At 40.2% G+C, this 23,376-nt stretch overlaps 1 protein-coding gene across 1 annotated transcript; it reads right to left on the bottom strand.

Moving 5' to 3' along the window:
- Positions 1-418: 418 nt before the first annotated feature.
- LOC310940136 (advanced glycosylation end product-specific receptor) lies at positions 419-23,016 on the bottom strand. The gene is made up of 7 exons (XM_083905069.1): positions 22,888-23,016; positions 21,052-21,173; positions 15,583-15,781; positions 12,673-12,818; positions 7,483-7,627; positions 3,233-3,380; positions 419-627 (listed from the first exon to the last, which is right to left on the bottom strand). The coding sequence occupies exons 1-7, from the start codon at positions 22,937-22,939 to the stop codon at positions 540-542; spliced, it is 900 nt and encodes a 299-aa protein (XP_083761195.1). The 5' UTR covers positions 22,940-23,016; the 3' UTR covers positions 419-539.
- Positions 23,017-23,376: the final 360 nt, after the last annotated feature.

Below are 23,376 nucleotides of genomic sequence, written 5' to 3' on the forward strand. Positions count from 1 at the left end.
CTTATACTGGCTGTCATGTTAAGGGACTTATCATTTTCATTTTAACAGAATCTTAAGACGGCTCCACTTTTTAGAGGGAGGGGGGGGGGGGGTCGATAGGTAAACAGATCTACGAAATAAAAGCTTTTCCCTTCACCCACTAGGTTTATTCATGACGAGCAACCATGTTTGCAACACAATGGCGAGAATTGCACGCGTCTTTTCAGCTGTCGCAGTACACGATAATCACCCGGCGTAAATGCCGGTAAAATTGCCCATGTTTTTGTTCCCGATGTGTAAGTGCATACACCCACAAGCAAAGCAGCTGGCGCGGCTCTAAAGCAATCATTTTGCCCTGCAGTTTTTAACACCCAGCTAATTACTTTATTATGATTTCCATTCACAATGTATAGTCAACTAATAACACCATTCTCTCCCTCCCCTCCCTCCCTCCCTAAATGTAAACCATTTCCTTAACTATCCTCTTCAAGGCAAGTCATCGCTCCTTTTTCTGGCCATCGACTCCATCTTCATCCCTCCTCATCCTCCAGCCGGTGCAGTCACACCAGAGGCTGTTTGTCTCCGCAGGCAGATGGCAGGGATTCTGAACTGCCTTTGTAGATGGGCTTCTTCTGAGAGTGGTCATCGCTGAGGAGAGAGAGAGAGAGAGAGATGGGGGGGGAAAGACAGAGGAGCGTGATTATCAGTGTATCGACCTCCCAGTAGGCACTAGGACAGAATAAGTGAGGAAATTGTAGTGTAGGACTGAGCGGTGGAGCCACACATGGCTGTTGATGAGAAAGTCCATTTGTCTCTATTTTACTCTCCGTTTCTCTTTGTACACATTATGCTTATTTTGATGAATTAAGAAGTACAGGAAGTAACCAAGGTGTGAACGCCGCTGTTGTCGTCTCACACTCCCTTAATTGGCAAGTGTGTAACATTTAGTAAGATTCATAGGCACGGACACAGGAGAGCTGTGGCTGAGGACGTGAATCTCGTTCGCGAACGTACCGACACTGGAGAGCTGCGGCTGAGGACGTGAATCTCGTTCGCGAACGTACGGACACAGGAGAGCTGTGGCTGAGGACGTGAATCTCGTTCGCGAACGTACCGACACTGGAGAGCTGTGGTAGAGGACGTGAATCTCGTTCGCGAACGTACTGACACTGGAGAGCTGTGGCTGACGACGTGAATCTCGTACGTGTACGTACTGACACTGGAGAACTGTGGCTGAGGATGTGAATCTCGTTCGCGAACGTACCGACACTGGAGAGCTGTGCTTGAAGACGTGAATCTCGTTCGCTAACGTACTGACACAGGAGAGCTGTGGCTGAGGACGTGAATCTCGTTCGCGAACGTACTGACACTGGAGAACTGTGGCTGAGGACGTGAATCTCGTTCACGAACGTACCGACACTGGAGAGCTGTGGTAGAGGACGTGAATCTCGTTCGCGAACGTACCGACACTGGAGAGCTGTGGCTGAGGACGTGAATCTCGTTGGAGAAAGTACTGACACTGCAGAACTGTGGCTGAGGACGTGAATCTCGTTCGCGAACGTACCGATACTGGAGAGCTGTGGCTGAGGACGTGAATCTCGTTCGCGAACGTACCGACACTGGAGAACTGTGGCTGAGGACGTGAATCTCGTTTGCGAACGTACGGACACAGGAGAGTTGTGGCTGAGGCCGTGAATCTCGTTCTGGAACGTACCGACACTGGAGAGCTGCGGCTGAGGACGTGAATCTCGTTCGCGAACGTACCGACACTGGAGAGCTGCGGCTGAGGACGTGAATCTCGTTTGCGAAAGTACTGACACTGGAGAACTGTGGCTGAGGACGTGAATCTCGTTCGCGAACGTACCGACACAGGAGAGCTGTGGCTGAGGACGTGAATCTCGTTGGCGAGCGTACTGACACAGGAGAACTGTGGCTGAGGACGTGAATCTATTCGCGAACGTACTGACACTGGAGAACTGTGGCTGAGGACGTGAATCTCGTTCGCGAACGTACTGACACTGGAGAACTGGGGCTGAGGACGTGAATCTCGTTCTCGAACGTACCGACACTGGAGAACTGTGGCCGAGGACGTGAATCTCGTCCGCGAACGTACCGACACAGGAGAACTGTGGCTGAGGACGTGAATCTCGTTCGCGAACGTACCGACACTGAAGAGCTGTGGCTGAGGACGTGAATCTCGTTCGGGAACGTACCGACACTGGAGAACTGTGGCTGAGGACGTGAATCTCGTTCTGGAACGTACCGACACTGGAGAGCTGTGGCTGAGGACGTGGATCTCGTTTGCGAACGTACTGACACTGGAGAACTGTGGCTGACGATGTGAATCTCGTTCTGGAACGTACCGACACTGGAGAACTGCGGCTGAGGACGTGAATCTCGCTCGCGAACGTACTGACACAGGAGAATCCGTTCATGGGATAAAGAACAGATTCTCTGTTTTTTTTTAATTTTTATATTAGTTTTATAAAAGTATGCTTCCTGTTTGAAATTATACATGCATTTATGGAAATTCTGTCTTTTGAAATAACTTTTTTTTCAGCTCCTGAGAAAAAAAAGGAAAAATTTAATGAGCGAAGCTACATAGGGTCATGGCGCACATTAGCATACTGTCAGCAGCAGCATACAGGTTTAATGGGAATTCCCGCTAATGATCTTATCGTCGCAGCGTCCCTGGTTGTAGCTTATACACTCTCAAATAAGTCAACCTGGTGTTAATAACCTCGTTTTTCAGGGGAGGGAGCATGAAAAAGATCGGAGATGGGGTCAAGAAATGTCAGTCCTACTGAGGCTGACTCATATTCAGAGTGGATAATACTTTTTAAAACACATAAAAAGCAACCAGGCACCGGTCTGTGCATTCGAGCAGAGGTATTTTAGACACACACACACACCAAAGTGAACGCTGGCACTCAGACGACACACACTATAAGCGAAATTGCCCTTGTTCAATCACATGAGACAGAATGAAATAGTGCTGCAACAGCCATATCTGCAATATAAATCAAAACTTTAGGGAGGAGAGACCGGAGCTGAGTTAGTGAAAATGGGAAAAGGTGGATAAAGCGTTGTCAAGGAACGAAACAAGCACACACTGCGCTCCCGTCCACGGGCGCGATATACATCACATTCTGAGAGTGATTTAAGAGGAGGATCGCGAGCAAAGAGCAGAGAGATTGTTTATTATGAGAGAGGAGCGGCAGACCCGAACACTCCGACAGTCCTTTTTTCTTACATGGGTCCCTTGCTGGCGGTGTTGGTTTGCTTGGCCCTGCGGCAAAGGAACACACTCATGGAGAGGATGAAGACCAGGAGAGCCACGCCAGCCGCCGAGGTCATCAGAATGAGACGGCCATTACTGGACTCGTACCAGGGGGCGTCCTCTGTGGGGACGGGAAGAGTCAGACATGAAGGTGATGCACACATGCTTCACGTGGAATCGGAAATCAGCTAAACTGAGCTTCCTGCCTCTGGGCACATCTTCAAACAGCTCACCTCATTGTTTGTTTGTGGTGGGGAAAAAGTGTACAGTTATATTTCCACACACACAACGCTGTGTATCTTCAGCCTGTGATCATTAAAAATGCTTTCATATTCATTTTTAAATGCTTTGGTGAATCAAAACTGACCCTTTCTTTGGTAGCCATTTTGACTGCAGGAAAACCACAGGAGTTCCTTTCAGTTTCATCAGATATTTTTAGGAAAACAAGCCAACTAAATAGAAAATTTAAACAAAATACCAAAAAAACAGCCTGAAACCAATGGGGTTACGAATTTCTGCATCATTATGCAACTAATATTATAATGCAGTATCTCTTTATTTTGATTTTGAAAAACGATAAATAAAAAAAGCAAAGCCTGTCAAAAAACGCTTTACTTACACTTAGTATAAGTGTTTCTGTAAAATGCGACACTTGAGGTATTTTGGTCCCTTCAATCTGTACCTGCTTAAATCTACAATATTTTATCGATAACTTTAAATGTTTCACCTCATAATCTCAAATTAATCAGCCTTTTCTACTGGAGAAATGATGTTTCTCAACTTGCTCACTCTTCTGCACCAAAGTCCATAGAGAGAATCAACATTTTAGAATTAAATTTGACAATTTTTTTTCAAGATGCTTACGTGTAAGTTGTCATCTGTGTGAAACCTTTAATGCCTTCTGTGTCTAAGTTGAGTCTCTTTCTATCTGCGGCATGAATTATAAGGAAGAAGACTTCCGTGACATCACAGAAAACACTGCAAGTTAGAAAAGTCAAATTTGGGACAGCATATATGTAATTTTTGTCAAATTTTGGACCAAATTTTTTTGTGAAAAAAATTGTCACATTTGGGACGGCATATATGTAATTTTTGTCAAACTTTGGACCAAATTTTTTTGGGGAAAATATTTTCAAATTTGTGACAGCATATATGTCATTTTTGTCAAATTTTGGACCAAATTTTTTTTTTTTTAAATTGTCAAATTTGGGACAGCATATATGTCATTTTTGTCAAATTTTGGACAACATTTTTTTTTGACAAAATTTTGTCAAATTTGGGACGGCATATATGTAATTTTTGTCAAATTTTGGACCTAAATTTTTTTTCGCAGTTGAACTTTCCCTTCCAAGTTTCCAAGATGTCTAAAGAATAAAAGTGACAACCATACATTAGATGCTTACATGTAAGTTGTCATCTGTGTGAAACCTTTAATGCCTTCTATGTCTAAGTTGAGTCTCTTTCTATCTGCGGCATGAATTATAAGGAAGAAGACTTCCGTGACATCACAGAAAACACTGCAAATTAGAAAAGGTGACAAAAAAGGCCCAAAGGGAAATTACCACCGAAATGTCAAAGGACGTCGCAGCGATAACTTTAAAGGACGAGAAGATAACGCAAACACACAAGACCAAAACTATTTTATCTGACCTTTTGATTCTTTGTTTTCTTCTCTACAAACTTTTACTTAAGTGCAGTTCAGAGTGAAGAGACACACTGAAGACTTGTTATAACTTATTTCTTTTGATTTTATTTGTCCTACAATGAGAAATCAGACGAGCTGAGGGATACAGCACAGTGTGATTTTAGAATTCTGCTTTTCAATGCTCGTGTTTATAGATGACAGTTTGTGGCTCACTTCTCGTGAAAACATGAACGCCACACAAACCGAGCGCGGTACTAATTTCATTACGGTGTGTTATAGCTGATCCGATTTATGGCCCTTCATCGATCTTCATCATCTTTATCAGTGACCTGTGAGACGACTGCACTGTGTTAACGCGCCGCAGTTTTCCCCTCAGCTCAGCTCAGCTCAGCTCAGCGCGATTCATGGTCCCCGTGATTTCAATCACAGAAATTACACAACCTCTAAAAATGCAATTAAGCCAATGCATGTTATTTATTACGCCGGCGTTATCTTATTACTGCCGCAATTGACTCATTGGTCACCGTGCTCCGCGCGGTGTCTCCTCTATCTTCTCTGGAGCACGTGTACTAATTAAAACGGTAATAATTTTTGTAGATGCTGGAATAATGTTTGCTCACCCTTGAAGGTGCGACAGGCAAACGTTAGACGTCACCGCTGCGGCTTTGATTTTCACGACCGACGGTGGCGGCAAATATTGCCATGGTGCAAAGCTGCACGACTCCAGCTGCCAAGCCGTCCTCTTAAAGCATTGGTTCTCAAAGTGCGGCCCGCGGGCCAATGAATTACAGTTGATAGTTTTAATCCAGGAGCTACTAAGCTTGTTAAATGTTTATTGGACATTACTGGATACAGACCAATAAGTGTAAACTGTACAACTGTATTTACTATGTCATAGTGACACAGTAGAGTATGACATTTTTGTCAAATTTTGGCATTTAAGTTTTTCCCCAAAAAATGGTCACATTTTGGACGACATAGTATAGTATGACGTTTTTGTCAAAATTTGGACAAACATTTTTTTTTTTTTTTAAATTGTCAAATTTGGGACAGCATAGATGTAATTTTTGTCAAATTTTGGACCAATTTTTTTGGATGTCAGTCAATTGACATTACAACTTGAAATTCTGACCACATTCAAGATTTTAAAAAAAACACACAAAACAAGCGCTAACGTCTACAATGTACACACAAAAACTACGACAGGTACTGACAAAATTGACTGACATCCCAAATTGACTTAAATTTGGGATGTCATATGTCTTTTTTTGCCAAAATTTGAGCCAAAAATTTTTTTGAAATCTTTTTTCAAATTTGGGACGGCATATATGGAATTTTTGTCAAATTTTGGACCGGAATTTTATTTGAAAAAAATTGTCAAATTTGGGACGGCATATGTCATTTTTGTCAAATTTGGCATATGGTTGTCACTTTTATTCTTTAGACGTCTTGGAAACTTGGAAGGGAAAGTTCAACTGTGAAAAAAAATGTAGGTCCAAAATTTGACAAAAACGTTGAAAAATTACAAATGCCGTCCCAAATTTGAAAAAAAATAATCAAAAAAATGTTCGGGTCAAAATTTGACAAAAATTACATATGCCGTCCCAAATCTGACAATTTTTTTCCCCCAAAAAATTGGTCCAAAATCTGACAAAAATGACATATATGCTGTCCCAAATTTGACTTTTCTAACTTGCAGTGTTTTCTGTGATGTCACGGAAGTCTTCTTCCTTATAATTCATGCAGCAGATAAAAAGAGACTCCTCAAACATAGAAGGCATTAAATCTCAATTGATCTCAATGGGTCTTTTCTCTGGTTAAATAAAGGTTCAATAAATAAATGTTCTAATGCTTCATGTTCTAAACCAGGGGTTCTCAAAGTTTTGATACCTGAGGGCCAATTCAGGAACCCAACATTGGACTGAGTGCCGCAAAAGGAAAAAAAACAGAAAGAAATCCGATTTGTAATCATTGGGTTAAGAGTCTTGTCATTTTACTGAGATTTCTTATCCTGTGCTAATAGGCCATTGATATTACAGATGTCCTGTGGTAAAATGACATTACTCCACCTCCTCATGTAAAGGTAAATTCACTCCTTGTGCTGGTCCCAAGCCCGGATCAATGGGTGGGTGTGGGATCTCTGCCAAATCAAGTGTGTGAATCATCCACAACCCCTATAGTAGGGTGTGTTTGCTGCAATATTACGAATAATGACCTCACATTTGTGATGGGGGGGTGAGTTTTGGACAGGGGAAATATATGAATATCCGTAAAAAGGAATAGCTTATCAATAAATATTCATTCAAACTCGAGTTTTGAAAAAAAGCGACAGCCCTAATCTAATGACGTAAGTGCAGCACAGACATAATTCAAGAACCCGTTTCATTACCACATTTTTACAGTTTTATTTTCTTCTGGCTCACGGGATCCAGTGAATTCCCCTGCACTTATGAGAAATCACCAAAGCAGTTTTTTGGAAAGAGGAAGCGAGGAGAAAAAAAAAAAAAATAATAATAATGCTGCGGGCAGTAAAACTGGCAGCCGGCCTTGTCCGGGAAGATGTGAGGTCTTTTCTTACCTGGCAGCACAGTGATTCTGACCGAGCGCTTCTTGCTGAGCGACTCCACGGAACGATGCTCGGCCATGCAGGTGTACTGTCCTTCATCCGTCACGCTCGCCTTCCTCAGTGTCAGCGTAGACGAAGGCAGGATCCAGTCGCTGCCCTGCGATGAAAAGACAAGAGACAAATGGGAGAGAATAAGGAGCCTGATTTACTACAGAAAACAGAAAGCGCTACAGCGCCTGCTGCTGGTTTTGCGTTTTGCGGGTTATACCAAATACCAAAGTTGAACATGCTCTGGAAAAGCGTAATTTCCTGATTTACAAATAGTATTTTTGTTTATGGATTATGCTTCAGAGGGGTGCGGAAATATGTGCGTAACCGCAGCCATGTGTGCGCACTGCTGTGTCAGTTAAAGCGGACATAGAGTTGGTCCTGTTGCACATATATGTTAGTTATGGAGGTCTACTTACATACATTAACTTGTTTTTGTGGTCAAAAACCTCCTAGTTGCTGTAAACGAGCCGATAGAAATCCTCTTTTCTGACGCTGTTGCCCAGCCGCGATATTTCAGACATAAATCTCACCCCCAGAAGACAGACAGACTGTCTTGTGATTGGCCAATACCCGGAAGTGACATATTCAGCACACCAGCTCTCAGAAGCGCAGCTCCCCCCTCTGGAACGGTGGATGCACTGCTACTCATTATCAAAACATTGTTTTAACAGCTTCTTCACGACTCCCCGCCGCAGGTCCTTTGACGACCTTTGACCCGGAGTCAGACCCAGAGTCAGAAGACACTGTCGCTCGTGAAACACCTCCACAACGGACGTTATTCTTCTTCTGCGGTTCAATGTACGCAACCGGATGTGCCCGGACTAGTGCCCGGACTAGTACCTGGACTAGTACCCGGAGCAGGACGATCTGCTGTTCAGGAGAACCGGTGTTTACGTAACCGGACCAGGTTTTTTCAGAGATCTCTCTGAGCCCGAGATTACAATAAAACACAGCGTTCTCAGCAGTGGCTGAACTGTTTGTTTAGAACCTTCAGGGCTTCATAAACAAGGTTATGACGCAGATACACACTTAAAAAAAAAACGTTAATTGGAACTTCCGGTCTAGATCCGCTTTAAGGCAAGACCCCTAAATGGATTGCGAGAGCTATTTTTGCCCCAGTTTGCGCACGTTTTTGCACGCGCAAAGTTTTAGTAAATCAGGCCCTAAGTGAGCGGGAAACAAATATGAATGAGGGCCGCGTCAGTAGAAAGGTAAAAGTGTGATCTGCTGAGAACGGAAAAGAGATGGAGAATAAACAACCCTTACTGGTAAAAGAGCGAGTCGGAGAGGAAAACATACACATCTGTCATATTTGACAAGTGCAGCAGGGAAGCAAGAAACTGAGAGGAACAAATAAAGACAACGAAATAGACGGGGGGGAAACCGAGAGACTGAAGATCGGGCATGGAATGATAAGATCGCAAGACATGAATTAACACAGTGAACAATGTAAATATGATTTTTCCTGATCTAAATAACTGTGATTCATGAAAATATTGTGATAGTAATCATTATAAATCATGAGGTTCTGGAATGACTGGCCCTCTATGGCACTTCAAAATCACTAGGACCACACTCACATGAAATAATAGTGATGTTTTTTCCACTTCAGGATTACCCCAACTATACAAATTCACCACTATCAACTTACTCCGAGTGCTTTTTCATCGCAATGTGCAACAATACGATGTATTGCGCCGTCTCTAAAGGCGGTAACATTGGGACAGAGACAGGAAGACGGAGCGTATTTACCTGGGCAGTAATCCCAGTGAGTGAATACAACACGAGCCAATAACCCAGATAAATAACACCATCATCTACACACAACGCTGCTGCTGCTGCAACACATTGTTAACACAACTTGTAATGAGATGGCAAGAGGGAGAGGGATGAATTGTGGACACACAGAATATCAGCATTGTTACGAGACAGATCCCAACATGGGAGGAAACAAATAAACAGGCCTTTGGATTGGAAAACAAACAAATGTGAAGAATGGAGTTTTAAAAAAAAAATTACACCATGCAAATGATTTGGCTTCTGAGAGCCACAGCTCCTGCCAAGAAAGTCTATTTCAATTTGAATGGATTGGAATTAAGAGGATTTCCCATAAAGGACAGGTCTGGCCAAAGCAGCATTTTGTATGCAAATCCACTGGCTCCTAAAGCAGTGGAGCGTTTCTGCCTCTATCCTAGCTGTCATTACCAGGGGCCCCGACGTGTCCACAGTGACCGTCTGTCATTCTGATGCAACTTCCTGTACCATATCCTTTCTTGTCAAATATAAAAGTGGGCCACACACACACACACCTAAACACACTCCGTCAAACATTTGTTTTATGTGTCACTTCTGGTTTCTAGAGGTCTTGTGAAGTATGTAAATACACCTGCAGACACATTGATAGAGTGAGTCATGAGCTCCAGGCGAGGAAGCTGCCAGTCACGCAGACTGTAAAGTCTCCTTCACACAATTATTAGTGGCTATACATTTTAAAAACAATTCCCATTGCCAATGGTTATGAACACACTGGAAATAAAACCAGTTGAAGGAAGAAAAAAAATGAAGCTCCAGGAATTACATGTGTTTACATTCATGTTAAAAGTTCGATTTTAGTCGGACTAAAATAATTACTCTTTTCTTATTGTCCCGTAAACACGTTAGTCTGAGTATACTTTTACTTTTATCTTCAGCTCTAATGTGTTTTGTTGTTGTGTTCAACCAATTCGTTATGAAGACTCTTTTAAGACACAATTGTACGGAGCCCACGAAGTGACATGAGAAAAAAAAAAAATGACGAAAAAACTTTTTTTTAAATCTTTGAAATCTCGCGTTTCCCTAAAAAAATATGAAAAAAAAAATTTGACCCAAATTTTTTGGTCCAAAATTTGACAAAAACGTCATACAATACTGTCGTCCAAGATTAAAAAAAAAAATTTGACCCAAAATTGTTGGTCCAAAATTTGACCAAAACGTCGTACTATATACTATGTCGTCCAAAATTTAAAAAAAATCTTTGACAAAAAAAATGTTGGTCCAAAATTTGACAAAAACGTCATACTATACTATGTCGTCCAAAATGTGAAAAAAAAAATTTTACCCAAATTTTTTGGTCCAGAATTTGACAAAAACGTCATACTATATACTATGTCATCCAAAAGTTGAAAACAATTTTGAAAAAATAATTTCGGTCCAAAATTTGACAAAAACATCATACTTATATTGTCGACCAAAAAAAATAAAAAAATTTGATCAAAAATTTTTGTTTTATGTGTCACTTCTGGTTTCTAGAGGTCTTGTGAAGTATGTAAATACACCTGCAGACACATTGATAGAGTGAGTCATGAGCTCCAGGCGAGGAAGCTGCCAGTCACGCAGACTGTAAAGTCTCCTTCACACAATTATTAGTGGCTATACATTTTAAAAACAATTCCCATTGCCAATGGTTATAAACACACTGGAAACAAAACCAGTTGCAGGAAGACAAAAAATGAAGCTCCAGCAACTACATGTGTTTACATTCATGTTAAAAGTTCGATTTTAGTCGGACTAAAACAATTACTCTTTTCTTATTGTCCCGTAAACACGTCAGTCTGAGTAAACTTTTACTTTTATCTTCAGCTCTAATGTGTTTTGTTGTTGTGTTTAACCAATTCGTTATGAAGACTCTTTTAAGACACAAATGTACGGAGCCCACGAAGTGACATGAGAAAAAAAGAAAAATTACGAAAAAACTTTTTTTTAAATCTTTGAAATCTCGCGTTTCCCCAAAAAATATGAAAAGAAAATTTGACCCAAATTTTTTGGTCCACAATTTGACAAAAACGTCATACTATGCTCTGTCGTCCAAAATTTGAAAAAAAAAATTTGACCCAAATTTTTTGGTCCCAAATTTGACAAAAACATCATACTATACTATGTCATCCAAAAGTTGAAAACAATTTTGAAAAAAAAATGTTGGTCCAAAATTTCACAAAAACATCATACTTATACTGTCGACCAAAAAAAATGAAAAAATGTGATCAAAAATTTTTGGTCCCAAATTTGACAAAAACGTCTTACTATACTATGTCGTCCAAAATGTGTTTTTTTTTTTTTTTTGACAAATTGAGTATAGCATTTTATAGCAACCTAAGGAAGTGATTTCAATAACAGCAACAGCATTCATCACATTTTTCAACAGCATTCATCAAGCAAATACAGAATCTCTTTGAATCATTTCATATTTTTTCAGAATAAAAGTTCTGAATTCTCTCTTTGAAGATAAGTAAATCATTTAAAAAAACATTTCAGAAAAATCATCCACCAACTGTTGCTGTCCCTCAAAATGAAAACCGTGAAGCACTTACACACAATCACGTTCAAGACTATTAGCCGTATATAAAGTCCACACAATTGGATTTGCACTTGTAAGCCCATTTAAAACCAGGATTAACTGTGACCCTTTAACAAGCGCATTAACCGCCTCCAGCTAACTTCTAAAGAAGAATAACAAAGGAGGAAACTCAGCCGTTATGTCGGCCAATTCCCATGATGTCCTCGTCGCTGCATTATTGTAGCTTCGCCGCGTCCGTTACCTGCTCGTGGCAGCGGCGGTGATTTTCGATGACACGTTCAAAGTGAATCTCCCGACTCATCGACTCTGTTCTTGTCCTATACACCGCAGTTGTCACAATAGCATTTTACACACCGAGTTGTCTTAATTTCCCCCCGGGCGAGGCTTCCTTAGCTCAGCGAAGAGCCCGATTGAATAAAATCATTAGAAATCTCCCCCCCCCACATAATTGTTTTAAGGTTGACTGGCTCTTGTCTAGACCTCATTAAACTATTAATCCTCCGTAAGTGGACAAGCCGCAATCCCCCAGCGAGAGGTGCATGGGCCTGTAAGCCGACAGGTCACTTTGAATACAGCGAGGAAGATGGAAGGCAGCGAAACGAGCAGCTTAAGAAAGTCAGGGAGAGAGTGTGTGTTTAAGTTGAGAGGATATGTTTCGAACAAAGCCACGAGAGACCTGGAAGAAGATGGATACAAAAATAAAGAGGTCACGCTGAAAGGAGGAGAGGGAGAGTGGGGTGGCTTTTTGGATGACAAGTACATCCAAAAGCATAATGAGGAAAACTGCCTCGGTGCACACACTCCAGAGGCTGCCTCACCTCCTTGTGCCAGAAGTAGCTTGGCTTCTCTGAAGAGCTGGCAGAGCACGTCAGCACCACATCATCCCCTGGATGCACCTTCAGCTCCTGTGGGACACCCAGGTACCTGGCGTAGCCTTCCCTGGACAGTGACAGCTCTCCCATGTCTAAAATGTAGAGAGAATGAGGGAAGCTTATTTAATGCGATAAACTGAAAAAAAATTTTTTCTCGATTTTCAACTAAAAAAATATACGGAGCCCCCGAAGTGACATGAGAAAAACAAAAAAAAAGACAAAAAAAATAATAAAAAAATTGAAATCTCGAGTTTCCCAAAAAATTCAAAATTCAAAATTCAAAAATTCAAATGTTTGAGCGGCTGGCAGTCAAAAGAAAAAGAGTTTTTTTTTTTGAAACTCGAGATCGAGTCTAACCCTAACCTTTTTTGTGGAGATCTTGAGTTTCCAAAAAGTGCTGTCCAAGGTGCTGAAAAAACATGGTTCAATTGAAAATGTTTGAGCGGGTGGCAGTCAAAAGAAACTGAAGTTTTCAAAGATTATGAAAAAAAAATTCAATTATTTTTTCTTTTTTTTTGAAACTCGAGATCGAGACTAACCCTAATATATATATATATATGTATATATGTATATATATATATATATATATCTTTTAAGACACAAATGTACGTAGCTCCCGAAGTGAGACATGAGAAAAAAAAAAAAATGACGCGTTTCCCAAAAAAATATGAAAAAAAATGTTTAATTTTTTTTTTTTTTTTTACTTTTTTTGGGAAACTCGAGATCTCGACTTTGAAACTCGAGATTTCATTTTTTTTTTTCATCTTTTTTTTTTCTCATGTCACTTCGAGGGCTCCGTACAAATGCGTATGAGATGCTGAGAATAAGATGTCCAAAAAATGCTCTTTACAAACTATATTTATCCTATTATATATACATATATATGTATATATATATATATATACACGTATACATATATATACATATACATATATATACACACACACACATATATATATATATATATATATATATGTGTGTCCAAATGTATATGGATATATGCATATCCATATACATTTTATGGACCAAACGATTATTCGATTACTTGTGAAAATAATCAACAGATTAATTGATTATGAAAATAATCCTGAGTTGCAGCTATAGAGATATACACTCTCTTTTAAGAGTCAGGTGCATGACTGAATAAATTGACATTATGTTTTGCATTGTTTTGCAACATTTGAACATACTGTACAGGCCCCAAGTATGAATGCCCCCTCCCCCCTCCCCCTCCACCCCCTAGTGGAACAGGCCGTTCCAGGCAAAATCGATACTAATGATAATAGGTTTCATCTTCATCGAAGTCTTTAGAGAGGCATTGTTGTGAATAATGACTCACTTTCTCCTCCATCTCAATAAATGCCCTACGTCTAACCGTCTAACTGCTGGCCTCTCTCTCCTCCGCTGTCCATTCCAGTCTTTTGCCTCTTATTGATCCCCCCCCCCATAGATCTGAAGAGCTTATCAAACCGCATTACAATCTGTCCATTTGACAGCCACTAAGAAGACGGAGGACGCCGATAATAGGACGCGGACGCAATTTCATGTAATTATGCGTCATACATTAAACCCCAAACTCCCAGCACATTATTTGCTTGTACTACTCCTATAGCATGGATCGCTCTGTTCAGTGGATCTGCTCGACTTCGGCCGTTGCTTTGTTTTGCTGGCTGCATTGCATAAAGCAGGGGTTCTCAAAGTTTTGATACCTGAGGTTCCAATTTAGGAACCCAACATTTGACTGAGGGGGCGCCAAAGGGAAAAAAACCCAGAAAGAAATCCCATTTGTAATAACTTTAATGACCAGATTGCAGTTCTACAGTTTAGCGTTAAAGGGATACTTCACCGATTTGAATGTGGCTTTGTATTGCTGGAGTAGTAGCAGTATTTTTTTAGAAAATGTACTTCCCTCCCTCAGTTTTTGCCTGACATGTAAAGAAATCTGTTTACCCTTATCCAAATGTGCCCTACTGTGAGTCAAACGACGCGTTTCGCATCACAGTAGGGCAAATTTTGAAAATGGAAAACAGATTTTTTTTAACAACTCAAGTGAAAAACTGAGGGAGGGAAGCAAAATGTTTAAAATACAATACATCATTTAGCGATACAAAGCCACATCAGCAAATCAGTGAAGTATCCCTTTAAGTAATATAAGCGTTAATATAATGTTATTTAAGCGTTAATATAATAACGCTTTATAATTTACTGGGTAATTACCCAGTATTTTGGCCATTGTTCTTAGCTTCTAATTACAGATTAATACCAAGTAACACATTTCTGTTACCATATATTTACTGGGTAAATAGCTAGTAATTGGGGGCTGTAGCTACCTGCTTATTACCAGCTTATAACCCAATAATACACTAAAATTCACCAGGTGAATACCCAGTATTTTTGTTTACACTTATTGGTCTGTATCCAGTAATGTCCAATAAACATTTAACAAGCTTAGTAGCTCCTGGATTAAAACTATCAACTGTAATTCATTGCGGGGGCCGCCAGAAATGTTTCTGCGGGCCGCCATTGGGCCCCCGGGCCACACTTTGAGAACCAATGGCATAAAGCTTAAAGATTTCTTGTGTTATCAAGTTTGAATGTGTTTTTCGATGTCTCACGTAGAGGAAAGTTGTGTCCACAGTGTCTGAAAAGATTGTCTACCATTTGGTTTGTTGGAAATACGAGGACAATTACAAGGTTTCTCCCCCGAGACTGTTTGACATTGGGTTTATATATTAGAAAGTTTAACAAACTGTATCTAATTTGCAGGACACGTGCTGTATTTATCTCGGCTGCTGTTGTCGTATTTCTGCAGAACGCTCTTTGACCTCATTGTTTCAGCTCCTCACTATCACTCACAGTGCACTTTGAAGGCCAGCGGCTCGGTGGAGTTGTCCGGCGCCGTCGCGTTCTCGGCGTACGACACGCAGCGGTAAGGGCCCTCGTTGTAGCGCGCCGCGTGGGGGATGGACAGCACCAGGCTGTTGGCCTTGCGCTCGGTCAGCATCGAGAAGAAACACCACGATCGCTCGTACACCGGACGCCAGCTCTGTATGTACTGGTGAGGAGAGAGAGTGAGAAAGAAAGAAAGAACTGAGTCACTTTTATTCAGCTTTATGAAGATAAAACGTTTTCAGCCAGTCTCCCAGGAAAATTTTCCACCAGAGGTGGAAAGTAACGAAATACATTTACTCAAGTTACTATTTACTACTTTTTTTTTGTGAATTTTGTATTTTTTTAAGTACAATTTAAATAAAATCAGGATTTTGTATTTTACTCGAGTACGTATCGACTCAAGTATTGTACTTAGTTACTTTATAAATCCTATCAGTTACCAAGTAAAAAATAATAATAATTCAGCACAATGAATGAAGACCTACGGGGGGGGGGAAATATACACCAGAACAAAAAAAAGTGACGTAATTGATCCAGGTGTGTTAGTCCGACTAAGACTGACCTTAGTCGGACTAACGTGTTTATTCACCTGCTTCAATCGGACTATGAATCACATGATCCAGGTGTGTTAGTCTGGAAAAAGTGACTGGTAGCGTGATCTCCAAAATAGTTTTGGATTACAACCCTCAAGTAACTTTTACTTAAAGTACATTTCAAATGAACTACTTTTTACTTCTACTCGAATAATATTTCATCAAAAGTATTGGTACTTTTACTTGAGTACAATATTTTAGTACTTTTTCCACCTCTGGATTTTACTTTCTTGCCAACTGGGAGAAATGTTACATTTGTATATTCATCAGTATAATGGTGACCCTCAAAGGGCCAAGATGTAACTGTCATACAGAATAAATGTAACTAAATGTAACCAAATATAATGTAAAATAAAAGGTAACATGTTGCTAAATAACTTTATTACTTATTCAAGTTACACATATTGATGCATTATCGATGTAACCCAGTCCGCGGTGATGATGCCGTCACTTTGCGGGTAACGCAATCGCTGTGCATTGTGGGAAATGTAGTTTATGGTCAACGCGCATATTTTTAAGACCAATTAATCACTCGTGGGCCACATAAAATGACTTGGCGGGCCACATCTGGCTCCCCGGGCCTTCAGTTTGACACATGTGGTGTATCGGGGACGATTTGGGGCGAATAATCAATACAATTCAAACAACCTATTTTCTTTCAGTGTCGGAGGTCATGCGTTGCAGATTGTTTCTGGGTTACGACGACATTCTGGTGTGTTTTTATGACAATTATGGAAGGAAAAGCAGGTGCTTTATCTGCTTTTTTATTATTATTATTTATTGTCACTTACGTTTTAGATATTGCCACGTACATCCAGGAGATTCTTCCTGCTCTTTTATTGTTTTTATTACAGTGACAAATGTTTATTCTCGCTATCTCATTTCTCCATTTCTGCCAAAAAAGCGTCTCGACAAGCAGGTTCGACAAAGCACAATCGCGCACGAGGGGTAGACAAAATAAATAAAGTGATTTTGTTTCAGAGGCGTGCAGTTTCTGCTATACAAGGTCGTTACTGTTCATAAGGTCCTAGAATGACTGGAAAAACTGGTGCGTCCTTCTCAGGGTACTTCAAAGTTAATGACATGGAATTTTGGTGAGACTTTCAAGTCGTTCGTGTAAAATTACAGAGCCCCTGAAGTGACATGAGAGAAAAAAAAAATGACGAAAAAAAAAAAAAAAAAATTTTTTTTGAAGTTTCCAATTTTTCTCCAATTTTTAGGAAGTTTAAAAAAAATGGGAAAAAGATAAAAAAAAAAAAAATTTTTGGGAAACTTGAGATCTCGACTTTGAAACTCGAGATTTAAAAAATATATATATATATTATTATTTTATTTTTTTCATGTCACTTCGGGGGCTCCGTATAAAATATTATTATTAAAAAGAAAAATTAATAAACAGGTCGCACGGTTGGCCTGGTCCAGCGTGTACACCACCAATCGCCCAAATGTCAGCTGAGATTCTCGACCCTTGACCCTCATGTAGAAGATAAAGCAGTAGATAATGGACGGGTGAAAAATAAATAAATATAGTCGTCATTCACAATAATTATTATCCCAGCAATGGAAAATCACCACAATCAACTTATTTTGAGTCATTTTTAACCCGATTATTAAATTAAACATTTCACAACCTCCCATCTGTAGTTTATGGTAACAAACAAAACTGCTTATTTCTTTTTAATAAAGTTTGTGTTTTGTCCTTATTGTCTGATAAGTAAACGAAAATGGGATTATTGTGTGTGCTAAAGCTCTCAGCACTATCAGCTGCTCCCTGTGACATTTACATAGAGCTGTTTGTGTTCATACAGAGGCAGATAACACGCATGCATTCAGGTTATAAAGGTTACAGGGCGTGTGACGCAGTGCGTGTGTACACACATTTTTGTTTTTCCCCAATCTTACAAGAGTCATTAAATCATGACACATTGTTTTCAAAATCTTATTTTAAACCACTGTTTGCCAAAGACTGGGTCAGGAGGACCCACAGATGGGTCGCGGGGTCGCCAAGGAAATTTGGGGCGTTTTTAACCTTTTAACTTTTACTGGTCACTGATAAAAGAAGAGTGCAGTTTCAAACACATCCGTCTTTGCCTGTTTTTCTCGCACACTGCGTGATTATAAAAGGTTATAGAGTGTGTGTGCGTCACTCTGCAAATAAAAAACATCGTAAAAAATGATTCACGAGTCATTAAATCACTGTACATTTTTATATCATCTGAAACCAGCGCGTCCCAAAGACTACAGTAAGGTCGGTAGGTTTCTGGGTCCCCCAAACGGGGGATTAGCAGAATTTTTCGTGCCTTTTAGGCTGTGCTTTACACGACAACGCTCCCGGGTGTAAACGACAAAATATTTAAATCAGATGTGCCTTTCGTTTAGACGGCGACGTTGTTTTTGGGGCTTAAAAACGCAAAAAAAATAAAGCCGCCCTCCAGAGTGGAAATCTTAGAAACGCTCCGTCGTCACGTTCCCGTCTAAAGGGTTGAAAAACGCAAAAGTGCGCTCTGAGCTGCTCACGCTGGCTATCCCTCCCGTACGCCGTTGACGTCAGATCCAAGTCACCTTAGCTGCTACTTCGCGCTACTAGAGAGAAGTAGAAGGACGTTTCGGCGCATGCGTGCGCTCCTGGTGTTGTTGTACGACAGTGCTTCACAGCGCCACCTAGCCACCTGGCATGCACACTACATCAAATTTCACACACTTTTGCGTCTCCGTGCAAAAGAATTCCACCCAAAGACGCTCGTCTAAACCCGGGAAAAAACGCCATTTTTGCGATTTGTGTTCAGATCGTTGCCGTGTAAAGCTAGCCTAAGTTAACGTTTATCTGTATATACGTTTTAAATAACATCCGCTTTCTACCGATTTATCCTGCGACAGCTTATTCTCATGAAAGATTCATATACTGAAAGCTACGAAAAAGTAGCGCACGCCGTTTTCGTACGCTTCCGCGCGTCATTTTCGCAACCAGAGCCGCGGTCACGTGACGATGCGCTCTATCCCCTAACCCTAACTGTCCCTTTCTCTAACCCGACCCGTCACCATAACCATAACGCGAGGTAGAAACCTGAAAAATCTCCGTGATAACTGAGAAATGGAAGATCGTCCGTTCGCCGAACTCACTCGCACTTTTTTCCCCGGAGCGCGGGTGCACACGCTCGTGTCGTTGGATTTTTCGTAGGATAATCTCTTGGAAATCCATTCGTTTACCAATGCAAAATTATACGCGGGGGCTAGAGATATTATGGGCCTGAATGAGTCGCTACATTAAGCACAAATTTGTGCTTAATGTCATGATTTATATAGTGATTTGGGAAACACTGTTTAAAGCAATAATTCATTGGTAAAAAAAAAAGAGGAGTGCCGTTCAAATGCAGCTGTCTTTCCCTGTTTTATTTCTCACACGTGATTCATGTGATATTTACATAGTTGTTAATACAAATGTACCCTGGTCATAAAGGTTATGGGGCATGTGACGCTGTTCTGTTTTTTTAGGCTACGTTTACACTAGCACGGGTATTTTAAAAAACAGAGACTTAATTACACACAAGATTTTGGAAAAACTCAGTTTATTAGTTTTATGTAGTTTTTATGTTTTAGTAGTTATGACGGCTCTCGGCAGCATATTTATGCGGGTTAATAGAAACGAAAAAATGATGATGATTTTGAAAACGACGATGTGTGCACAAAGTTAGTTTGGAAAACGGAGGGAAGAAAATATCCAGCTAGTGTAAACGTAGCCTGAGTTTCTTTGAAATCACATAGTTCTGTGTTTAAAAAAGAAAGATATAATTAAACAATGGTATCTGAAATGCACACACTGTCTGCTTACTCATTCATTTAGTCATTAGAAGAAAATCTAACTTTTGATCGTGATTCATCTAGATCATTGGTTCTCAAAGTGCGGCCCGGGGGCCAATGGCGGCCCGCAGAAACATTTCTGGCGGCCCCGCAATGAATAACAGTTGATAGTTTTAATCCAGGAGCTACTAAGCTTGTTAAATGTTTATTGGACATTACTGGATACAGACCAATAAGTGTAAACTGTACAACTGTATTTACTATGTCATCAAATTTCGTATGACATAGTGACACAGTATAGTATGACGTTTTTGTCAAATTTTGGCATTTAAATTTTTCCCCAAAAAATTGTCACATTTGGGACGACATAGTATTGTACAACGTTTTTGTCAAATTTTGGACAAAAAACTTTTTTCCCCTAAAATTTTTAACGACATAGTATAGTGTGACGTTTTTGTCAAATTTTGGACCAACATTTTTTGGAAAAACAAAGTCAAATTTGGGACGGCATATATGAAATTTTTGTCAAATTTAGGACCAAATTTCTTTTTGAAAAAAATTGTCGAATTTGGGACAGCATAGTATTGTACAACGCTTTTAGTCAAATTTTGGACCAAAAACGTTTCCCCCCAGAAATGTTAAAATTTTGAACGACATAGTATAGTATGTCGGTTTTGTCAAATTTGAGACGCCATAGTTATTACAAATGGGATTTCTTTCCGTGTTCTTTTTTCGTTTTTTTCCCTTTGGCGGCCCTCAGTCTAATGTTGGGTTCCTAAATTGGCCCTCAGGTATCAACACTTTGAGAACCCCTGATCTAGATGAACAAATTTAAAAAATAAATAAAAATGTAATACTTTGTTTACCAACTGAAAATGATATTGGGTGTTAGAGATACGGGTTCTAAATGAGTCACTTCGTCAAGCTGACGACTTATAATAAAGCAACTTGGCAAACAATGATTTAAACTGGTGAAAGAGGAGTGCAATTCAAAAGAATCTCTCTGTTCCTGTTTTTTCTCCAATCGCACACATCCACTCACCCTGGAGTAGACCTCAAAGTAGACCTGGCTGATGTTCTGCTCGGAGTCCGAGTACAAACACTCCAGCGTGACGCTCTCTCCCTCCAGAACCGGCTGACTCGGCCCTTTAATGAGCAAAGTGGCTGCACGTGGAGAGAGATTACAGACGTGGGTTATTGATCACAACATGAATGGATTTTGGAGGAGGAGGAGGAGGAGGAGGAAGAGGACATGTTGACCCACACCGGGGACCCAAACTGCTGTTTCTGGTTAGCAGCACTTTTGAAAACAAGCCCTCCTTCTTCCTGCTGTTTGTTCCGGGCTCCTGCTGGAAAAGTGCCAATACTTTCAATGTCACCACGACCACACGACCAGCAGGTTCTTCCACTTTTCAGGAGTGACAGCGGAGCCAATTTGTCTTTCACCTCAGGGGAAGATTTACTGCGACGAGCACACACACACACACATACAAACACTTTCAAGCTGATGGGTTCTTCCCAGTAAGGGGCTGAATATGTGGTTGACCTCTACACACACACACACACACACACACACACAAACACACAGTACATATATATATAAAAAAACTTTTAACTGATCATAGAGAGTCTGTCAATAATGTCACTAAGACTTCCTGTTTTCGTCCAAACCGTGAAACTGGCAGGGGGAAGCACGTCACTAAAGACACACACACACATTCTTGTACTTGCTGCATACTGAGGACTGGGTTGCTGACAAAGTGAGGACCAGCATTTTCACTTATCTTTATCAAATATCTACTTCATGAATGACATCTACAAAGAACTACTGGTTGCAGTACCATAAAATGTCTGCAGGTGGAGCCCCAGAGCAAAAAGGGATGGAAAACGTTTTCGATTTTCTTTTTTTTTTTTTCTTTTTGGTCAAAAATTTTACAAAAACATAATACAAAACTATGACGTCCAAAATTTGAAAAAAAAAATTGGGCAAAGATTTGACAAAAACGTCATACTATACTATGTCGACCACAATTAAAAAATAAATGTTTGGTCCAAATTTTACAAAAACATACTATACTATGTCGTCCAAAATTTGAAAAAAAAAATTTGACCCAAAATTTTTGCTCCAAAATTTGACAAAAACGTCATACTATACTATGTCGTCCAAATTTTTTTTTTTTTTTTTTTTTTTTTGACAAATTGAGTATAGCATGTTATAGCAACCTAAGGAAGTGATTTCAATGAAAACAAAGTGAGGACCGGCCAAAATGTCCTCACTCTGTAAAAATGACCTCTCTTTGTTGGTTAAAAACCCTCACTGGTCCTCAGTATGCCGCAAGTACAAGAACACACACACACACACACACACATTCTTCACAGACAATGCCAGAGCCACTTCAGTTAATCGTAATCATCGCATCGACATGCCTAACCCTAACCCTTAACCGAAACTTAACCTAACTCCTTTAAAAGTCCTTTAAAGTTGTGAGTACCAGACAAAATATCATACGTTTACATTTGTTTTTGTCCTGCAACAAGATACTACAACACACACACACACACACACACACCCTAACGTAAATCTAATTCTAGTCCTAATCCTAAAAGCAGGTCTTAAACCTCAAAAAGCCCCTAAAGTTGTAAGACCAGACGCACACAAGAGCACACACACAAGGCTGGTTTCCTGGTTTGATTTCCCTGGAGACTTACTCTAGTCTAACCCATAAATACTCGCCGACCTAACTAACCCTAACCTTAACCCAACCATGTCTTCACCTTAAAAGTTATAATGAAGAACAGCGAGACCCCACAATGTGACCGTCAACAAACTCCTCCAACGTGAGTGGAAGCAAAATAAAAGTGAAAGCTTATTATTTACCATAACTGGCCTGGATCAGGGCGACCAGAGCAACAAGCAGGAGTCGTTTCATGTCTGTAAATCCTTTCAGTTATGAAGAAGAAAAAAAGAGCTCAGTATAAGTGCAATGTTCAGTATAATAAATGCTGCTGCGGTCTAATCTGAAATGAAAGTTTGCTCACTATTTATCTCTCAAAGGCAGCGGGGGTGTGGCTTTCATGTGTTTTCGTTTTTTTTTCCAGGAAGTGGAGTCGAGATCATGAAAGCACAAAGAGGAAAAAAAAAACTCAACCTACAGCTGAATAATAATAAGTCTTACTCTATTAGATTTATAGTAATCTGAATAGAAGTGTGAATTATTTTGGATTATTATTGATGTGAGTTACATTAAAAAAAAAAAAAAAAAAAAAAAATGCTCCAATCGTGAAGCAGCGTGTCATCAGTCTCTGGGGGAAGTCAGACCTGTCATGTTTCCAGCCTGAGTGTATGTTGTTGTTGTTGTTGTTGAGG

This window comes from Microchirus variegatus (assembly GCF_963457635.1).
Source record: "Microchirus variegatus genome assembly, chromosome: 2".
NCBI classification, from domain to species: domain Eukaryota; kingdom Metazoa; phylum Chordata; class Actinopteri; order Pleuronectiformes; family Soleidae; genus Microchirus; species Microchirus variegatus.

Bases quoted from the DNA above. Each gene is read 5' to 3' on its own strand.
- LOC310940136 (XM_083905069.1), bottom strand. From the start codon at position 22,939: ATGAAACGACTCCTGCTTGTTGCTCTGGTCGCCCTGATCCAGGCCAGT. The intron at 12,819-15,582 runs GTGAGTGATAGT...TCTACATTTTAG, and splicing joins GCTGGCCTTCAAAGTGCACT to ACATGGGAGAGCTGTCACTG. The intron at 7,628-12,672 runs GTGAGGCAGCCT...TTTTCATCGCAG, and splicing joins GCTACTTCTGGCACAAGGAG to GGCAGCGACTGGATCCTGCC.